The following is a 19,306-nucleotide window of genomic DNA, read 5'->3' as shown; positions in this document are numbered from 1 at the left end:
TGGAAAAGAACTATTTAATTCCTGTCCCAGCTCCTAAAGCAATTTTAATGTTACAAGTGCTACACAATTATCACCAGTTTTATTCTTGCAACACATCTTTGAAAGCTTTAGAAACTGGCCTAGTTCAAATGCAGCAACCCTGGGCTCATAAACCATGTTTTATTAAGCCAAGAATGAACACTAAGCCTCATGTGTATATGTGTTTGCGTTTGTGCAGTCCTGTTACACCCAAACTTGAGAAACCTTGAGTTAAGTACTGCTTACAAATAAGACCTGAAGCCGGAATCTGATTCTTCAGGCATAATATTAGTTCTCAGCTTCATACGCAACATGATTCATGCAAGAGATTCAAGTAAAATTGGCCCACAGTGACTTTTTGATGTTGTTATCTGGTGAGCTTCATGGCTAAGTAGAGGTTGGAAACTGGTTCTTTCAAATTCAGAGGTATTACTCTCACCACTGTAGTCCCTAAGGTCAGCTGCCCTTGTTATACATTCAGTATGCTTTTGTAGAAAGTCTTTTAATGGGCAACATAGCAATATGGGATTCTTTCATTGCCTAATGATGTTTTACAGAGACATATTTATCTTGGCTCATGACAGTATTATATTGAAAAGTGCATGTGCTGATTATACATGTTGGATCCTGTATGTGTGATCCTCATATATCTGTCATATGGAGCTTTAAAATACATTTTGCAAGTATGAGAAGTTTGCAGTGTGATCTACTGTTGAGTTCAAAATGTCCATTATGAAGATATATTGTTACATAAAGCCTTAAGAATCACTTAAGTGTGTCTTCTTTCCTTTCTGCTCTCTATGTGCAGGCTATATTTGAAGTAATTTCTTCGGAACATTCATACTTACTCAGCCTGGAAATTCTGATCCGAATGTTTAAAAACTCTAAAGAGTTAGCTTCTACAATGACCAAGACAGAAAGCCACCACCTGTTTTCCAATATTGCTGATGTCTGTGAAGCAAGCAAAAAGTAAGTTTTAAACAGAAATCTTTTCTTCCCTAACTGTCTTTGGTTTCTAGGAAGCGTTATGTATTTTCATGTTTATGCCATTGGCAAATTATCATTTACAGTGGGGTCTCTACTTAAGAACTTAATCCGTTTTGGAATGGTGTTCTTAAGTTGAAACGTTCTTAAGTTGAAGCAAAATTTCCCATAGGAATGGACTGAAAACCAATTAATCCGTTCTGGCTGTTTTTTTTTTTGTTATGTAGAGGTGCTTTCGTACATTGAAGCATTAGTTCCCATAGGAACTAATGCAAAGCTGGTTAATACGTACTCTACCACTAGGGGGAGAATTTTTTTTAACCTAAGATGACCTAAGGTTAAAAAAAGAGCAGGAAAGGTTTTTTTTACCTGTTCTTATCTTGGATTTCTGTTCTCAAGTAGAAGCAAAATTTAGCAAATGGAGCTGTTCTTAAGTTGGATTGTTCTTAAGTAGGGACGTTCTTAAGTAGAGACCCCACTGTACACATAACGGCTTGGGCCCTGGATACCTGAAGGACCGCTTCCTTCCATATGAGCCTACCCGGCAGTTAAGATCTAGCCAGGGGGCCCTTTTGAAAGAGCCGTCCCTCAAGGAGGTAAGAGGGATGGCTTGTAGACAAAGGGCCTTTTTGGCAGCTGCCCCCAAACTATGGAATGCCCTCCCGATTGAAATTCATCTGCCGCTGACATTGATGACATTTCGGCGCCAGGTCAAAACCTTCCTGTTCCAGAAAGCTTTTAATTGAAATAACATCAACTGTGGGCTCTGGTGGCAATTTTAATTGTATTTTAATCATTTTATCTTTTATTGTATTTTAATTGAATTTTAATTGTTGTAAGCCACCCAGAGACCTTTGGGTAGAGTGGGCGGCATATAATTTAAATAAATAAAAATAAATAAATAAATAAATCCTTAGGCAGCATGTTTAATTCACTCCAAATAAATAAGAATAAAACATAAAAATCTGCTGTGAAAGCAAATCATCGATCCATGAGAATATTTGTTGTTTCTTTCTGCTTAAAAAATAAGATAGCTCATAAAAATTTCATAATTTTCCTCCGGGTTCATTCTAAACAGCCAGTCTTTTGTGCACTGACTAGATAAATTAAAATGTAATCAGTTTGATCAGGAACTAAACTGAAGTTGTATGTGTGCAGTAAAAATCCATTGCGATGATCCTTCTCTGTCTCAAGATGATTCTCTATATAGGAGTTAACAGAGTCCACTCCTGCCAAACATGACAAGCATCCTCAAGCAGAACAATATGAAGAACAGAGCATTATGGAGAGTGGTGCACCTGTTGCATACCCATCAGTTCATTTAATCAATAAATCTACTTGAATTTGAAAGCTTATGTAACTTGACTGAGTAGAGAGGAGGAAGAGTAGATGGGTATATGTGTGGCATGTGCAGACTTCCCATTTATTGGACTCCTCAGTCTGTACATGTGCTGAAACAGGAACATGGATAAGTTTTGTGGGGATCTCTCTGCCTGTAGACACGATGTCTGCATAGGTTATGAATGGTGCGCTCTATGTGTAACTGGAACTTTGCTTCTAGTGTTTGATACAGAAGGAGTCTTAAAATATTTTGAAATGGAATACAGTGGGGTCTTGACTTAAGAACGGCTTGAGTTAAGAACATTTTGACTTAAGAACCACTCTCATAGGAAAATATTGACTTGACTTGCATACTTAGATTTGAGTTAAGAACTGAAAAAAAAACACGTGGGAGACAGGGAAAGTGCAAAATTTGAACTTTCAGTTAACTGTTGGCCAGTGAAAAGGGTGCCTGTCTGCTTCCTCACTCCTCCCAGCGTTTAGAGAGTGGATTGGGAGACAGTCTTCAGACTGCCTGGTACTGGACTGCCTGGACTGTATTTTCCCTGCCTTCCCTGAACCTTTCTTGACCTAAGAAAAAAAAGAAACAAAATATCTCCCTCTAGTGGTCGAAGGCAGAATAGCAGCTTCCCATTAGTTTCTATGGACGGAAAAGAGCAGATATGGATCAAATGGTTTTCAATGCATTCCTATGGGAAATGCAGATTTGACTTGAGAACTTTTTGACTTGAGAACCGCTTTCCAATACAGATTAAGTTCTCAAGTCAAGACCCCACTGTAGCTTATTTCTAAAGCAGTATGAGAATGCCATAGTGGAAAGGAAAGAAAAGGCTGATTCAGTCTGAGGCTTTCTCTCTTAGGCATGTATCACATTTCTGGGGTGCCAGTCTTTAGCTACTAAGATTCCATTCCTACATCCTGTTGAAATCAGTACAGCCTATTATGTGTGATTATCTGCAGGATAAACAATGTTATTTTTATGAAGTATATGTTTTTCCTTTTTTGCATTTACTTATTCAATGCATGTTATGGTGTGTCTTTTCCCCTAGAGATTAATTCAGAGATTGTTCTCATATAAAATATTGCATATATGTCACATTAACAGTAGATTTACAAATATGCTGCTGAAAATGTTGGCAGATAGTACTTCAAAATATGAAAAGTGTTAAAAGCATTGACAGATTTCTTTAATGAAGGCATTTCTGGTTTGGAATCTCCTTATCTGTTCTGGTTTTAAAGCAAACATGTGGCCAGTTCTGCGCACTTTCAGATGTGTGAGAACGAGGCACACCCAAGTTAAACATGTATTCTTCAATACATTTGATTGAACATGAGTAAAATAAGACTTTGGTTATAGAAATGTTTATACCTGTTGATGCTTGTGTTTCAGAACAGATTTGTGGACTAATCTGTTGACTTTTTACATAATGATCTACAATGTGAATCCCAATGCATTTCTTAACTTGAGAATGTGTTCCTGAGTTTGTACTTTCCCTTAAAAATAGGGTGGTAGAATTTGTCTCGATATTATGCTTTCATATTGCCCTGTGTGACAGGCATACTAACTGCTTATTAAATCTCTGTTTAATAAGCAGTTAAATCTCTGTTATTTTTCCCTCCTACTCCACCAGATCTGTTGTGTGTATATTGACCTTTGCTGGTCTTTGAGTAGTGACTTTACCAATTCCATATCTTATTATTTAGATTTATAACTTCCATTTCCTGAACATTCCATAGGGGCATCCAAAGAAAGCATTTTATATAAACAATAGCAAAAGAGTCTGAGATACTTGTATTTTAATCGCTATTTTGATATATATTCTACTTTTCCTTTAAAGAGTTCAGAAAGCCAGTGTATGTAGTTGTTAGACTAGGACTTGGGAGACCTGGGTTTAAATCCCCACCTGGCCATTAAGTGTACTAGTTACTTTGGGCCAGTTAGACTCTCTCACCTTGATCTACCTGACTCAGTTGTGCAGAGAGTGGGATGAAGAACCACCATGTATGCTCCATTGAGCTCCTTGGAAGAAAGGTGAGATCTAAATGAGTTGTGTGTGTATATATATGAGTTACACTGTGTTGTATGGACAGGAACACTTTCATTTGCAGTCTGGAATCAGTGGTGCAAGAGCATTTTTTTTGTATTCTCGAAGGCTTTCATGGCCTGGATCTAATGGTTGTTGTGGGTTTTTCGGGATAGCTCCAGAGCACAGAGTGCTGTCCTCTGAAGATGCCAGCCACAGAGACTGGCGAAACGTTAGGAAGAACAACCTTCAGAACACCTCCAAAGAGCCCGAAAAACCCACAACAATCATATTTTTTTGTTGGTTTGTTTTTGGAAGGGGGCTAATTCATGTTCCCTGCAGGAGTTTTCACCATCCCTATACTTTTTTGGTGGGTCTCCTGGCCCTTCAGAGCAAGTTTTCATGAAGCAGAGGAAAATGCAGTGGGAAAGGAAAATCACTGGAAATAACAGCCTGTTGAGGGAAGAAGGGCTGGGGAAATGCCCGATTTATGTTTTATCTTAATAGTAGTAAAAGAAAATGCATGTTTTTGTGCCCATTTGATGCTGTGGGAGATCTTGAGGTCTGTGCTTAGGCCTGCTTGGAAAGATCTTGTGTTTTGCATACATAATAAATCTTACATGGAATATTTCAGCCATTCCCCTAGTAAACCATAGTTGATTTCACTAGCAAGTTTTCACCAGCAAGACTGTAGCGATTCCACATTGTGGTTCATGAATTTGTAATTTTGTGAAAGGCTGGTGCCATTCCCTATTCTTAGTGTTGACTCATTGATTCCTTAACAGTGTAGTGCTGTTGATTAGAAATAATAGCAATATGGTTATAGTTTATGGTTTACAGTATTTGCTTTGTTTTGAAGCATAGAAGATGTGAAAAGAACAGCAGAAATACTGTCTGTCTCTCAAGATAGCAACATTCTTGGCCTTTTGATGTTGGCAAAGGGGGGGAGGGGAAAAGGCAGAATATTGTAGTATTTTAAATTAATTATCTCGCTCTGAGTTTTTGTGGACAAAAATCCATAAGAAATACAAATATATGGCCCCTACATTTATTCCATAGCGGTGACATTTATGTTTGGGTAGGGATGCAGATAATGGACAAAGTGACAATAGTTCGTTAACATAGGAATAGGACTATCAAATTGGTAATTAGCAGATCCTAGCCAGGATGATAAGCTAAGTAGACTTGGCTGTCACAAGCATGCTAAGAGTTGTTTATGAGACAGAAGTAAGAGCCTTTCAAGGGTGACAACTATTTTATACCCTTAAGGCGTTACAAAAATATATGTAGTTCTCAAATAAGCTTTGATCTTTGATCAGGGCCTTTACTAAAGCCTGATATACTGGAAGTTCTTTATGTAGCCAATTTTTGCTGCTTCCCTCTCAAGTCTCGCTTTGAAATCCCTGATGGAATGACCTGGGAAACTGAAGTGTTCTGAAACTAGTTTCTTCAGGTTGCCATTCCTAATGTCACATTCTTGTTTGTCCCATGTAGAAAGCACTTTGGCAACTTAGAACAGTTTATCTTATTATGTGACATCAGGTCATCTGAATTGAAAAAGAAGATACTTGCTTCCTAGCAAGAACAGGAGTTTGTTCTAGTGATCAGTGAACCTTCCATAGGTGGCCAATCAATTGCTAACAAATAAGTACAGATGTCAAGGCAATCACATCTAAATTATGCTTTCTTTGGACCTTATAGAAATATTGTTGCAGCTTGTCCATCTAGTCCAGCCCCTGTTTTCAAACAGGGTGTGCAGCAAACATGTTCCAGGTAGTTATGGAGGAAGGAAGAAGCTTTGTAGGCCACTTAATTCAATTGCTTATTCAGTGATAGGAATCCAGAATTGAATAATATTTAAGAGTTGACTGTCCATCCTCTGCTTAAAAACTCCTTTCAGGGAAGAGCCTCCAAACTCCTGGATAATTGGACTATTCTAGAACTATTTTTGATGTTAACTAATTGCTCATACAATTAGGAGATTGGGATACAATCTCAAAAATGATAGAATGGTGTCAATACGAATCCAAGGCAGACCATTCAACATCACAATAATCCAAGTTTATGCACCAACCAGCATTGCTGAGGAGACTGAAATTGAACAATTCTATGAAGATTTACAACACCTTCTAGAACTGACACCAAAGAAAGATGTTCTTCTCATTCTAGGGGACTGGAATGCTAAAGTAGGGAGCCAAGAGATAAAAGGAACAACAGGGAAGTTTGGCCTTGGAGTTCAGAACGAAGCAGGACAAAGGCTAATAGAGTTTTGTCAAGAGAATAAGCTGGTCATCACAAACACTCTTTTCCAACAACACAAGAGGCGACTCTATACATGGAAATCACCAGATGGGCAATATCAAAATCAGATTGATTATATTCTCTGCAGCCAAAGATGGAGAAGCTCTATACAGTCAGCAAAAACAAGACCTGGAGCTGACTGCGGTTCTGATCATCAGCTTCTCATAGCAAAATTCAAGCTTAGACTGAAGAGATTAGGAAAAACCACTGGGCCACTCAGGTATAATCTAAACCAAATCCCTTATGAATACACAGTGGAAGTAAAGAACAGATTTAAGGAACTACATTTGGTGGACAGAGTGCCTGAAGAACTTTGGATAGAGGCTCGTAACATTGTCCAGGAGGCAGCAACGAAAACCATCCCAAAGAAAAGGAAATGCAAGAAAGCAAAGTGGCTGTCCAACGAGGCCTTAGAAATAGCAGAGAGGAGAAGGGAAGCAAAATGCAAGGGAGATAGGGAAAGCTACAGAAAATTGAATGCAGACTTCCAAAGAATAGCAAGGAGAGACAAGAGGGCCTTCTTAAATGAACAATGCAAAGAAATAGAGGAAGATAACAGAAAAGGAAAGACCAGAGATCTGTTCAGGAAAATTGGACATATTAGAGGAACATTTTGCGCAAAGATGAACATGATAAAAGACGAAAATGGAAGGGACCTAACAGAAGCGGAAGACGTCAAGAAGAGGTGGCAAGAATACACAGAGGAATTATATCAGAAAGATTTGGATATCCCGGACAACCCAGACAATGTAGTTGCTGACCTTGAGCCAGACATCCTGGAGAGCGAAGTCAAGTGGGCCTTAGAAAGCCTGGCTAACAACAAGGCCAGTGGAGGTGATGGCATTCCAGTTGAACTATTTAAAATCTTGAAAGATGATGCTGTTAAGGTGCTACATTCAATATGCCAGCAAGTTTGGAAAACTCAACAGTGGCCAGAGGATTGGAAAAGATCAGTCTACATCCCAATCCCAAAGAAAGGCAGTGCCAAAGAATGCTCCAACTACCGTACAATTGCACTCATTTCGCACGCTAGCAAGGTTATGCTCAAAATCCTACAAGGTAGGCTTCAGCAGTATGTGGACCGAGAACTCCCAGAAGTACAAGCTGGATTCCGAAGAGGCAGAGGAACTCGAGACCAAATTGCTAACTTGCGCTGGATTATGGAGAAAGCCAGAGAGTTCCAGAAAAATATCTACTTCTGCTTCATTGACTATGCGAAAGCCTTTGACTGTGTGGACCACAACAAACTATGGCAAGTTCTTAAAGAAATGGGAGTGCCTGACCACTTTATCTGTCTCCTGAGAAACCTATATGTGGGACAGGAAGCAACAGTTAGAACTGGTCATGGAACAACTGAGTGGTTCAAAATTGGGAAAGGAGTACGGCAAGGCTGTATATTGTCCCCCAGCTTGTTTAACTTATATGCAGAATACATCATGCGGAAGGCTGGACTGGAAGAAACCCAAGCCGGAATTAAGATTGCCGGAAGAAATATCAACAACCTCCGATATGCAGATGATACCACTCTGATGGCAGAAAGTGAGGAGGAATTAAAGAACCTTGTAATGAGAGTGAAAGAGGAGAGTGCAAAAAACGGTCTGAAACTCAACATCAAAAAAACTAAGATCATGGCCACTGGTCCCATCACCTCCTGGGAAATAGAAGGGGAAGATATGGAGGCAGTGTCAAATTTTATCTTCCTGGGCTCCATGATCACTGCAGATGGAGACAGCAGCCCTGAAATTAAAAGGCGCCTTCTTCTTGGGAGGAAAGCGATGACAAACTTGACAGCATCTTGAAAAGCAGAGACATCACCTTGCCAACAAAAGTCCGAATAGTCAAAGCTATGGTTTTTCCTGTCGTGATGTATGGAAGTGAGAGCTGGACCATAAAGAAAGCAGACCGCCGAAGAATTGATGCCTTTGAATTGTGGTGCTGGAGGAGACTCTTGAGAATCCCCTGGACTGCAAGGAGAACAAACCTATCAGTTCTAAAGGAAATCAACCCTGAATGCTCACTTGAAGGACAGATCCTGAAGCTGAGGCTCCAGTACTTTGGCCATCTCATGAGAAGAAAAGAGTCCTTGGAAAAAACCTTGATGTTAGGAAGCTGTGATGGCAAGAGGAGAAGGGGACGACCGAGGATGAGATGGCTGGACAGTGTCTGCGAAGCAACCAACATGAACCTGACACAACTCCGGGAGGCAGTAGAAGACAGGAGGGCCTGGCGTGCTCTGGTCCATGGGGTCACGAAGAGTCGGACACGACTAAACGACTAAACATACATACACATAATTGCTCATAATATTTAATTGCAATCTATCCCTCTAAAACCTTGAGGCACTGGATCTCATTCTTCTTTCTGGGCTAGTGGAAAAGAGGTCTTTGACATCTTTTATGTGATAGCCTTTCAAGACTTGCTTGTGTCCCACTGGGGAAGAGGAGCCTTTTTGCATACCAAAGAGAGATTCCTGAGATCTGTAAGGTCGTAAAAACTACCTCCTGGAACCTCTCAGGAGGTAGTTTTGGGCTTTGCTGTATATGTGTGATTCCCCATGTTGTCCTGTTTATGTTACAGCAGAAAGCAGTGCACAAACACAAGTAATCAGATTTTGGTGCCGGGAGAGGCACGGAAATAAAGCAAATGTTCTGCTGCTTGCTTTGTTTCCATCTTAGCCAGAAAATAAAGATTAGGTTGGAGCAGGATAGATACTGTATAAAGTGCACTCTGCCTCCTATGAGATATATTTCCTCTTTTTCTAGAATGATTAAACTGTTTGACAAAACATTCCTTGGTTAAAGAATGGAGGGTATGATTAGACAGAACAGTAACAGAACTTTTCATCTTCTTTCTCTGATCCCTGCCTGATTATTCTAAGTGAAGAAATGAGTGCAGAACAAGAAGGGATTAGAAACCAAACCCATAGACTCTTATTTTTGTATACAGTATATGTATGTGCATAAATGTATAAAGTAAATCATATGGGATAAAATGTGGGAAGTCAACAGTGGGATGGAAAGAGATTTGATTCACATAATTGTCACAGGTACATCCTCTGAGCCCAGATCTTCTCCTTAGTTCTTTAACAATGAAAGGGAAAATCATGGATCTGAATCATAATCTCAGTAATCTCATCTTTCATTTTTTTTCTTTTAATTACTTACTTAAATATTATTTTTGTGCTTATTTAGCTTTGACTGTAACACTATTCAGGGTAGGGAGAGTGTTACACTATAATGTATGTTAAAAAATGCCACACCAAAGTCCTCATATTTTCTGCATTTGGTGCCTTTTTGCTTATATTAACTTGTAATATTGAGTGCCACAGGCTTTGTAAGAAAACAGATATAAATTCTGACACTGGGGATACAGAAATCTCCAGAAGTCTGTCTGTCTGTCTGTCTGTCAATCAATCAATCATTTATCTAATTTTATTCCACCTTTTTCCCTGAAGGGGGACCCAGTGTATCTCACAAACAATAATTAAAAAGCCAACTAAAACATGATAAATTATTATATTAAAAATAATTCAGTCTATAATAATATTGCAACAATTAGTTTGAAACAGTTAAACACATAAAAGCGTAAGTAGTAGTAATAATAATACAAAGCATCCCAAAATCAAAAACTCTTCACTGCTCAGTTCATTTATTAAAAGCCTGTCTGACATGAAAGTTCTTCACTTGACTCCTGAAGAACAGGAAGGAGGGGGCTAACCTAGGCTCCCAAAGAAGGGCATTCCACAGTCTGGGTGCAGTCAAGGCTTTCTCTTGTATTTTCCTCAGGTGTCCTTGTGAGGGTGGGGAAACTGAAGGAAGAGCCTCCCCTGAAAATGTTAGGAGCTGGGGAGGATCACTTGAGGACAGACAGTCCTTCGGATAGTCTGTGCTCATGCTTTTTTGGGCTTTGTAGCATTCTGAGTCCAGAAGTGGATTGATTGCCACTGAAGCTGTTCTTACAGAGGAGTTATCTGTTCCCTGTAACTGGTTTTGGTCAATAGTCCAGCTGTAGCATTTGCAACAATTGAAGTTGCCAGCCTCTCTTCAAAGGCAGCCCCACATAGAGCATGTTACAGTAATCCAAGAAAATGTAATTAAGGTGTGTGCCAAAACAAACATTACCAGGAACGAGTGAACCTGGTGCACTGACTTTAACTGTGCAAACACATTTCTGTCCACTACTGAAACCTAGACATCCATGGTCAGGGATGTATCCAAGAGTACATCCAAACAGTGCATCTGAGTTTTAAGGGACAGTTAATCCTATCTAGCACAAATTGGATAGGTAAAGGTTCCCCTTGACAAATGTCCAGTCATGTCCAATTCTAGGGCACGGTGTTCATCTCCATTTCCAACCATAGAGCCAGCGTTTGTCCGTAGACAGTTTCTATGGTCAGGTGGCCAGTGCGACTAGACACGGAACGCTGTTACTTTCCCACTGTGGTGGTACTTATTCATCTACTTGCATTTGCATGCTTTTGAACTGCTAGGTGACATATTGGATGTTGTTGTTATTTGTTAAGTCGTGTCCGACTCTTCGTGACCCCATGGACCAGAGCACGACAGGCCATCCTGTCTTCCACTGCCTCTCGGAGTTGGGTCAAATTCATGTAGCTTCAATGGCACTGTCCAACCATCTCATCCCCTTCTCCTCTTGCCTTCATACTTTCCCAACATCAGGGTCTTTTCCAGGGAGTCTTCTCTTCTAATGAGATAGCCAAAGTATTGGAGCCTCACCTTCAGGATTTGTCCTTCCAGTGAGCCTTTCAATTGACCAGAAGCATCTCTGTATTGTCTGGGTTCAGCTTCACTCTGTTTACCCTCATCCAGTCTATTCCTGAGACCAGACACTTGATTTAGAACTGGAACAGTTTATTTGGAATTAGATGGAAAGGTAAAGTAGAGTTGGGTATCTTCAGCATACTGATAACATTCAACCCCAAAACTCTGGACAACCTGTTCCAACAGTTTTGTTACATAGCACAGGGGGACAAACTAAACCCTGAGGTATCAAACAGGAGTCTCTTAATACCACCTTTTTTTTTTTTTTTGCTTCCCCCTCCAAAATTCATCAAGGCCAGTATGAAACAGTACCTCTAACTCCCATCCCATAGAGATGACCTAGAAGGATACTATGGTATTAATGGTATTAAAAGCCTGTGAAATGTACAGCACAACCAGCGGAAACATAGTCCCAGTGTTCAGTTCTTCCATTGTAACCAAAGCCATTTCTCTTCCATAGCCAGGCCTGAAGCCAGATTGAAATGGATCTAGATCAGTGGTTCTTAACCTTGGGTTACTCAAGTGTTTTTGGACTGCAACTCCCAGAAGCCTTCACCACCAGCTGTGCTGGCTGGGGTTTCTGGGAGTTGCAGTTCAAAAACACCTGAGTAACCAAGGTTAAGAACCACTGATCTAGATAATCTGTTTCCTCCAGGAACCCTTGGAGCTGAGAAGCCATCACACACTCCAGTACTGTGCCCAGATATGGAGCATTGGATCTTTATTGATAATTGTCCAGCACAGTGTTTTTTTAATTTATGCAGGAAGAAGGAGATATAAATCAGATTATATAAATAGGTAAATATCTTGAGGTCTGCTGAAAGAATGGCCAGGCCTACAGAAAGCTCTGCCACTATCCAGTGAGTTTCTCTGGCCAGTGGAAAATCAAGTCTACACCATCCAACAGCCCTTGACCAGTCTCACAGGGCGCACACAGTGGCAAGAGTGCTATTAGTTACATCTGCTAGCAAACTCAATCAGCAAATTGGTACAAATTAAGAAATCATTGGCATTTGCTGTTGCTGCCAAGTCACACAACTCTACACACAACTGCAAATTCCTGTTATTGACTTCTTAGCTTGTGGCAGTTTGCTGCTGAGATTTATATTGATTGAGTTATGGCAACATAAATATGTAATAGGATCCTGGCCAGTAAACTATAATATAAAAACACAATCAAATGGATTATCACATTGAAACAACCAAATTCGAAACAATTTACTATTTTTAAAAGGCATCCTTCAGGGAGGAAAGAATAGCTTAAAAATCTACATTTAATTTTGTGACCATCTTTATGATAGGAAGAAACCTATTTGAATATACAGTGGTGCCCCGCTTGACGATTACCCCGCTTGACGACAAATCCGCTTTACTATGAGTTTTTTGCGATCGCTATTGCGATCTTCAGTTCCAAGATGATGACAGTGATAGCTGGCTGGATAGCTCAGTCGTTTAGATATCTGACTGCAAAGCCAGATGTTGGGTATTTGATTCCCCATTGTACCCCTTGGGAGAAGAGACTGTTTGTGTGGCCTTGAGCAAAGCTATATAGTCCCAGGATGCCCCCAGAAGAAGTACATTTGCTTCTGTCTATTCTTTACCTGGAAAACTCTGGAAAGGGTTGCCATGGATCAAAATTGACTTGATGACACACAATTATATATTACATTATATTATCATTATACAATTATTATTGTATAGAACTACATATGACTTGATGGATGCAGTTCCTAATCAAGTATTGTGTTCAATATGCTGTATGTTAAAAAGGCTGTTTGTGAATACTCACATTTTAATATTTCTCAACTTGATCAAGTGTAGATTTCTTTCTTTCTTTCTTTCTTTCTTTCTTTCTTTCTTTCTTTCTTTCTTTCTTTCTTTCTTTCTTACTTCTTTTTCTTGCTTTCTTACTTGCTTGCTTTATAGCTTTCTTGTCTGCCAGTAAAGATGTTTTTTTTTCCTTTTAAAAACCTCATAGCCTTTAAAGGGACTAAAAGGGAAAAAATCTTGAAACATCTGAAAATGTAATACCAGGCTACAATTATGTTTGCTTTTGAGGAAAAGTATTCTGGCTTCAGTAATATCTTTCTATAGCTTTGGGTAAAACCTGAATTCAGCATTCTCTTTCTGCTAAAATGAAAACATTATATGACCAGAGCACATTTTTGTTCTATTAAAAAAGTTTTTAGAAGTACTTTGAAATGCAAGTCTTCAGCAGTAATTTTTTTTCTAAAGGCACCTGAAGAAATAAATTTGGCTTAAAGTCCTGAAGCACATATACAGAATCCCCTCACCCCATTTTTATATAGAGTAGTTTAAGTTTAGGACAAAGTTATTTAGTTTGAAAATAATACTGAATCATGTTTCATTGTGTCAGAACTTAAAACTATTGCAGAGTGATCTCCATGGATCTGGGGGCTACAGAAACCCATGTTTGGGCACTGGCGACAAACATTTGCTCCAGTGACCCCACCCCTAAATCTTTTCTTACAAAAATGAGGTGGTTACTGGTGAAACCCCTTGATATCCTTAGTGGCTTTGTTTTTCAAACATGGAGATATGGCAGTTGTGATGACCCCTCAAAATATGGTGAACTTTCTCCCATGACTCTCAAAAGGAAAAAAAAATCCCCCCAAAACATAGTGTTAAGATTGGGGATATGAAGTGGTGCTTAGAGGCCCTAAGGTTACATTTGGGCTGCGTGTCTCATCTCTGGCTTAGAGAGGCAAACATATCATCTTCCTACCACTGCTATCTCCCTACTCCTTACCATGAGCTATTTCAAAGACCATGTTTCCCATTGTGAGCCTGTTAGGGTGTTAAGATTGTCAGGAGAGGACTTCCTCTCAGTCCTACCACCTTCACAGATGTGTTTGGTGGGGACGCAGGAAAGGGCCTTTGCTGTGGCTGGTCCAAGACTTTGGAACACCCTCCCACAGGAAGCCAGGCTAGACCCATCTTTGCTGTCCTTCCACAAGCAGACAAAGGACTTTTCTCTTCAGGCAAGCTTTCTCTGGTTGCCTGAGTGGGATTTTTAAACAGAGTGGGGTGTGTGTGTGTGTGTGTGGGGGGGGTTTACCATTTCTTAGAGTGGTATTCGTTTGATCCTTTTTAGTATATGTATACATTTTGTTTTTAGCTTTAAATATTGTATTTTAATGGTGTAAGCTTTTCTTTCTTTTTAAGGAGAAAGTTCGGGTGAAAATACTTTAAATAAATTAATTAATACATAATATTGGTGGAATGGAAGTGTTTAGTTCTCTGTGTGTGTGTGTGTGTACGTGTACACACACACACACACACACACACACAGACACACACAGAGTGTCAAATATTATTTTGTGGTTCTCAGATCTAATAAAAAACATAGAGTGCCCTCTAATCCTGCAACAACGACACAAACCATACTTTAAACTGCAACTGCCCTGGTTATTGTGTAGATGGAAAGAGGTGGAGAGGGGCTGCTTTAATGTATATGTCTGCCAGAGAGATCTAAGGCTATGAGGGACATATTTAGACCTCCATATTTTTGTTTTCAATTCTGAGCAGCCCCACTCTCCCCATTTGTTTTGTGAATACATCTTGGGTGCACCGTTTGGGGTCAGGTTTCAAAGAGGAAGGGTTATTAATCTATTTCTGTATGCATAAGCAGTACAAAAACATTGTAGCACGTCCAGGATGAATTTATTTCAATGTGAACTTTTGTAGGTTAGAATAACAGTTATACTTTCAGCAAACTTCACACTAAATAAATTTAGTGTCTTAAAGCTGTCACAGTACTTTTTGTTTGTTCTGTTTTTCTTGTTTTTGTTCTGTCTTATAGTTCTTTATGCTTCTTATGATAGTTGATTTCTCTCTGTCTCTCTACCTGCCACATCTACAACAAATGACAGGTTGAATTGGGCTGTTTTATTAATCCAGCACCTTTTATTGAAGTACTGTATTTTGAAGTCAAAATATGTTGTGGAAAATTGTCTGTACAAGATCAGACTTCAGACCCAGTTCAGACTGAATGATGTGTCAGGTAGCTGTTAGCAGCAACAGTAAGGATTAATGGGTTACTTATTCATGATTAATAACTACTTGATAAGTATTCAAATATATTCATTAAAATACTGTATACACATTCTAGGAGGAGAGATATGAAACATCTGGAATGCTAAAGGGTCGGGCTGCTTTCAGAGAAAAAGTTGAAAACTGTTCTTTTCGTTGTTTCTGGCTGATAATTCATTTCCCTAAACCCAAAAAGTTTCAAGGAATGTGCAAAGGTATATTGGAAGGGGAAAGCTAGTATGTCAAATCCAGGTGCTTTCAGTGAACGTAAGGTTTGAAGTATGAACATGTGACACATAAAAGTCTGTGCCACATAGCAAAGGAAGAGTTGTTATGGAGACCAGCTCCACCACCAGTGCTTTGCTGTTGAGATCAAAGTTCAGAAAACCTCCTGCCTCTCTTTTCATATTTAACATATGAAATGTGTAGAGATAAATGCTGAGAGTTTGAAGCTCTGCTTTGTTCACAGTGAAGAATTTAATAACTGCTTGCTAACCTTTCTCATATTTTAAAATTTAAGTGTATATATAGGGCAAATATATCCTAAAACTCAGTTCCATTCCGTCCTCTGGTCCACAGGTACAGTATAGCTGTGAAATGGCCAGAAGTGACCACAAATCTTTCTGACAACTACCTTCTCCTGGTCTCCTGTCATGTGAAATGCCTCTTCTCTTTACTGATGTGATTTCTCAGTGCCTTGTGGAGAGGTCAGAAGTCCTTGGAGTAGATCCTGTTTCCCCATGTTCTCTGGCAAAAGTTTTCTTCTTCATATTACAGATGACTGGCAACCACAAATAATGTAGATTTCTGATTCTAACATGTTGCAGTGCTCCTGAATGTCATTTGGGGGAAAAATGTGGATTTTTATGGAGGTGCAGTCTCTTGTTAGGAACTAAACTACATTGGCAGTTTCCTCCTTCCTAGTAACTTCTAAGGGTGGAATTACACAGTGCTAAAAACGTGGAGAAGCTGCCAAAAATAGCAATCAGCTCACTCCTTCAGAGCCTCATGGTGCAGTGGTTAAATTGATGTTCTGCAGTCAAGAATCTTTTCACAGCCTGAGCTTGATCTCAACAGCTCAGGTAGTTGGCTAAAGGTTGACTCAGCCTTCCATACTTCCAAGGGCGATAAAACCAGCTCCCAGAGGGGACAATGTGTAGCCTGCATAATGAAATTGTAAACCGCCCAGAGAGTGCTTTTACGTTCTATGTGGTGTTATATGAGCAGCACACTTTGCTTTGGTTTCTCTGAAGGTGTAGATTACCTGTACTTTATACCCTAACATCATACATGGTATATTTCGATTGCCATTGTAAGGCTGAAAGAATCTATTGGTGTAGTGATGTCAGGACATGGTAGTTTATGGTCACAAATCTGCCCCTGTAATTTGTTTTTGATAACCCCAAATCTCTGTATAAAGGCCAGAATCCTATTGTGTTAACGCAAGAACGCAGAAATGGTAGCAGTTAGCAGAATAAAGTCTAGACCAAGCAGTCCAAAAGAATCACGCACACGCAGGCAGCTTCACCAACACCAGTGTGTATTTACAGGCTATATACAGCAGTGCAGTCCGGCAGCATATCAGCATAACACTCATCAAAACAGGAGGAAGTACATCTACTGTACAGAGTACACATATATACTTATGCACATCTATCTGTGTCCAATCACATTAGACATTGCATCATACATGAGTCAGCCCTCATGAGTCATCATGACTCAGCATTTCTACACACCTGTTCATTATGGCTGCTCATTAACACACCTTATTCTGCTCAGGCCTCTAAATTTACCTTGACATATTGGTACAGCTCACATCAGTCTTTAAATAAAGAAGAACTTAAGGGGGAGGACAGGAAACTTTAATTAAAGAGAAAAGGATGTGGCTGATAATGTCATCATCCTTTCACATGTAGAGATGACCAACAGGATTCTGGTCAATGTTTGATAGTGAAGATTGTTAGTTCTTGACCTAAGAGCCCAGTTGTATTGCCTGAGCTACCATGGGATCGCTGTACAGTGGTGCCTCGCTTAACGATTGCCCTGCATTACGACAAATCCGCTTTATGACTATCTTTTTGCGATTGCAAAATGATGGTCTAAATGGGGGAATTTCGCTTAGCGATGATCGGTTCCCTTCTTCGGGAACTGATTTCCACTTTACGACGATCAAAAACAGCTGATTGTGGGGTTTTCAGAATGGCCACCAGGTGCTTAAAATGGCTCCCCGCTGTGCTTAGGGACAGATTCCTCGCTATACAGGCAGCGAAAATGACCGCCCTATGGAGGATCTTCGCTGGATGGTGAGTTTTTACCCCATTGGAACGCATTGAACGGGTTTCAATGCATTTCAATGGGGTTTTTAATTTCACTTTACAATGTTTTAGCTTAACGGCGATTTTCCTGGAACGGATTATTGTCGTTAAGCGAGGCACCACTGTATCTAGTGGTATAGGTTTGTCTAAATATTAGCTGTCATGCTGTGTTCAAGCTTTAGGTGTTGACATACAAAGCTGTAAACATCTCAGAACTGGGATACTTACCATATTGTTTCCCCCAATGTAACTGAGTGAATGCATGCCATATTTTACAGGGATGAGTCCTTTATTTGAAGGGCTAGCAGTAGACAGTCTTCATTTTAATGTGTTCCCTGTTTGAAGGGCTGACCCTTCAGTCTCAAGGTTGCCTGTTCAGAGTCTCAAGGTTGCACACAAACAGCAGAGTCTGCTTTAGATATATAGTGGTGCCTCGACTTAACAAACGTCCCTATTTACGATCATTTTCAGTTACAACCAGCTTCGGTCACAAAATTTTGCTTCGACTTACGACCAGAGCTTCTGCTTACGAACAGAAAAAGGCAGGGGAAAAAGGCGGGGAATTAAAATTTCTAACTGTAGGCGGCAACGAGGCTGCTTCTTTGTAGCTCTTTCGCTCCAGCAGTTAGAGAGTGTGTGTCGGAGGAGGCTTGGGACTGCCTCCTTCTGCTTCTGAGAGCATGTGTGTGTTTGCAGGGAGGTAAGGTGCTGTTTTCTACTTTTTAAAAACTGTTCTGGGTGTTTTTGCAGTGTGGTTTTGAGCTGGAGGGGGTTATGTTTCTGTGCTGTGATGGGTCTTGGGGGGTTTGTGGAGTTTTTGGGGTTCCCCCCCATTTCCGATGGGTCTTGGGGGGTTTGGTTGCTTTTTGGATTTGATTTTTAATTTTTTTTTTAAAAAATTATATATACAAAAAATACAGAAAAAAACCACATACATAACATCAAAAATACAAAAAAATACAAGTAATAGTGCTTATTATAAAGTAAATTCTAACGTGCACCCCATACCCACGGGGCTCTATTTACTATAATAATTTTTTTTACATATTACCTCTCCGAAATTGTATTGAGTATTCTTTAGAGGCTTTCCCCCTTCCTTTCACTAACACAAATTCCACAAATTTACCCCAAATATCATAGAAATTGTTACAACTTATTTCCCCTCTTTTTATTTTAAGTTCCATAGTCAATTTATCATTTAATGCAATGTCCCATACTTCACAATACCAGCCTTCAATTTTAATATCATTCTTGTCTTTCCAAAATCTAGCTATTAATATTCTAGCTAGCACCTGTCATAAAATTAGTGATTAATTCTTTCAACTGATGGCCCAAAAAGCCATGTGACCACGGAAACTGTCTGTGGACAAACACTGGTTCTATAGCTTGGCGCTAGGGACGTGTCCCCCTAGAGTCAGACATGAGAGGACTAAATGTCAAGGGGAACCTTTTTAAGCATGCAGATAGACAGAGGTTTTGTGCATGCACC

At 39.7% G+C, this 19,306-nt stretch overlaps 1 protein-coding gene across 2 annotated transcripts in view; it reads left to right on the top strand.

Moving 5' to 3' along the window:
- ARHGEF26 (Rho guanine nucleotide exchange factor 26) overlaps positions 1-19,306 on the top strand; it is a 94,635-nt gene that overhangs the window by 29,241 nt on the left and 46,088 nt on the right. For both annotated transcript variants that reach the window (XM_078389085.1, XM_078389086.1), the window contains exon 6: positions 827-987. In XM_078389085.1, coding sequence (XP_078245211.1) covers positions 827-987 — 161 coding nt within the window. The remainder of the gene's footprint in view (positions 1-826; positions 988-19,306) is intronic.

The sequence above is a fragment of the Pogona vitticeps genome, chromosome 3 (assembly GCF_051106095.1).
Source record: "Pogona vitticeps strain Pit_001003342236 chromosome 3, PviZW2.1, whole genome shotgun sequence".
Classification (NCBI taxonomy): domain Eukaryota; kingdom Metazoa; phylum Chordata; class Lepidosauria; order Squamata; family Agamidae; genus Pogona; species Pogona vitticeps.
This window is presented reverse-complemented; position numbering and strand designations above follow the sequence as displayed.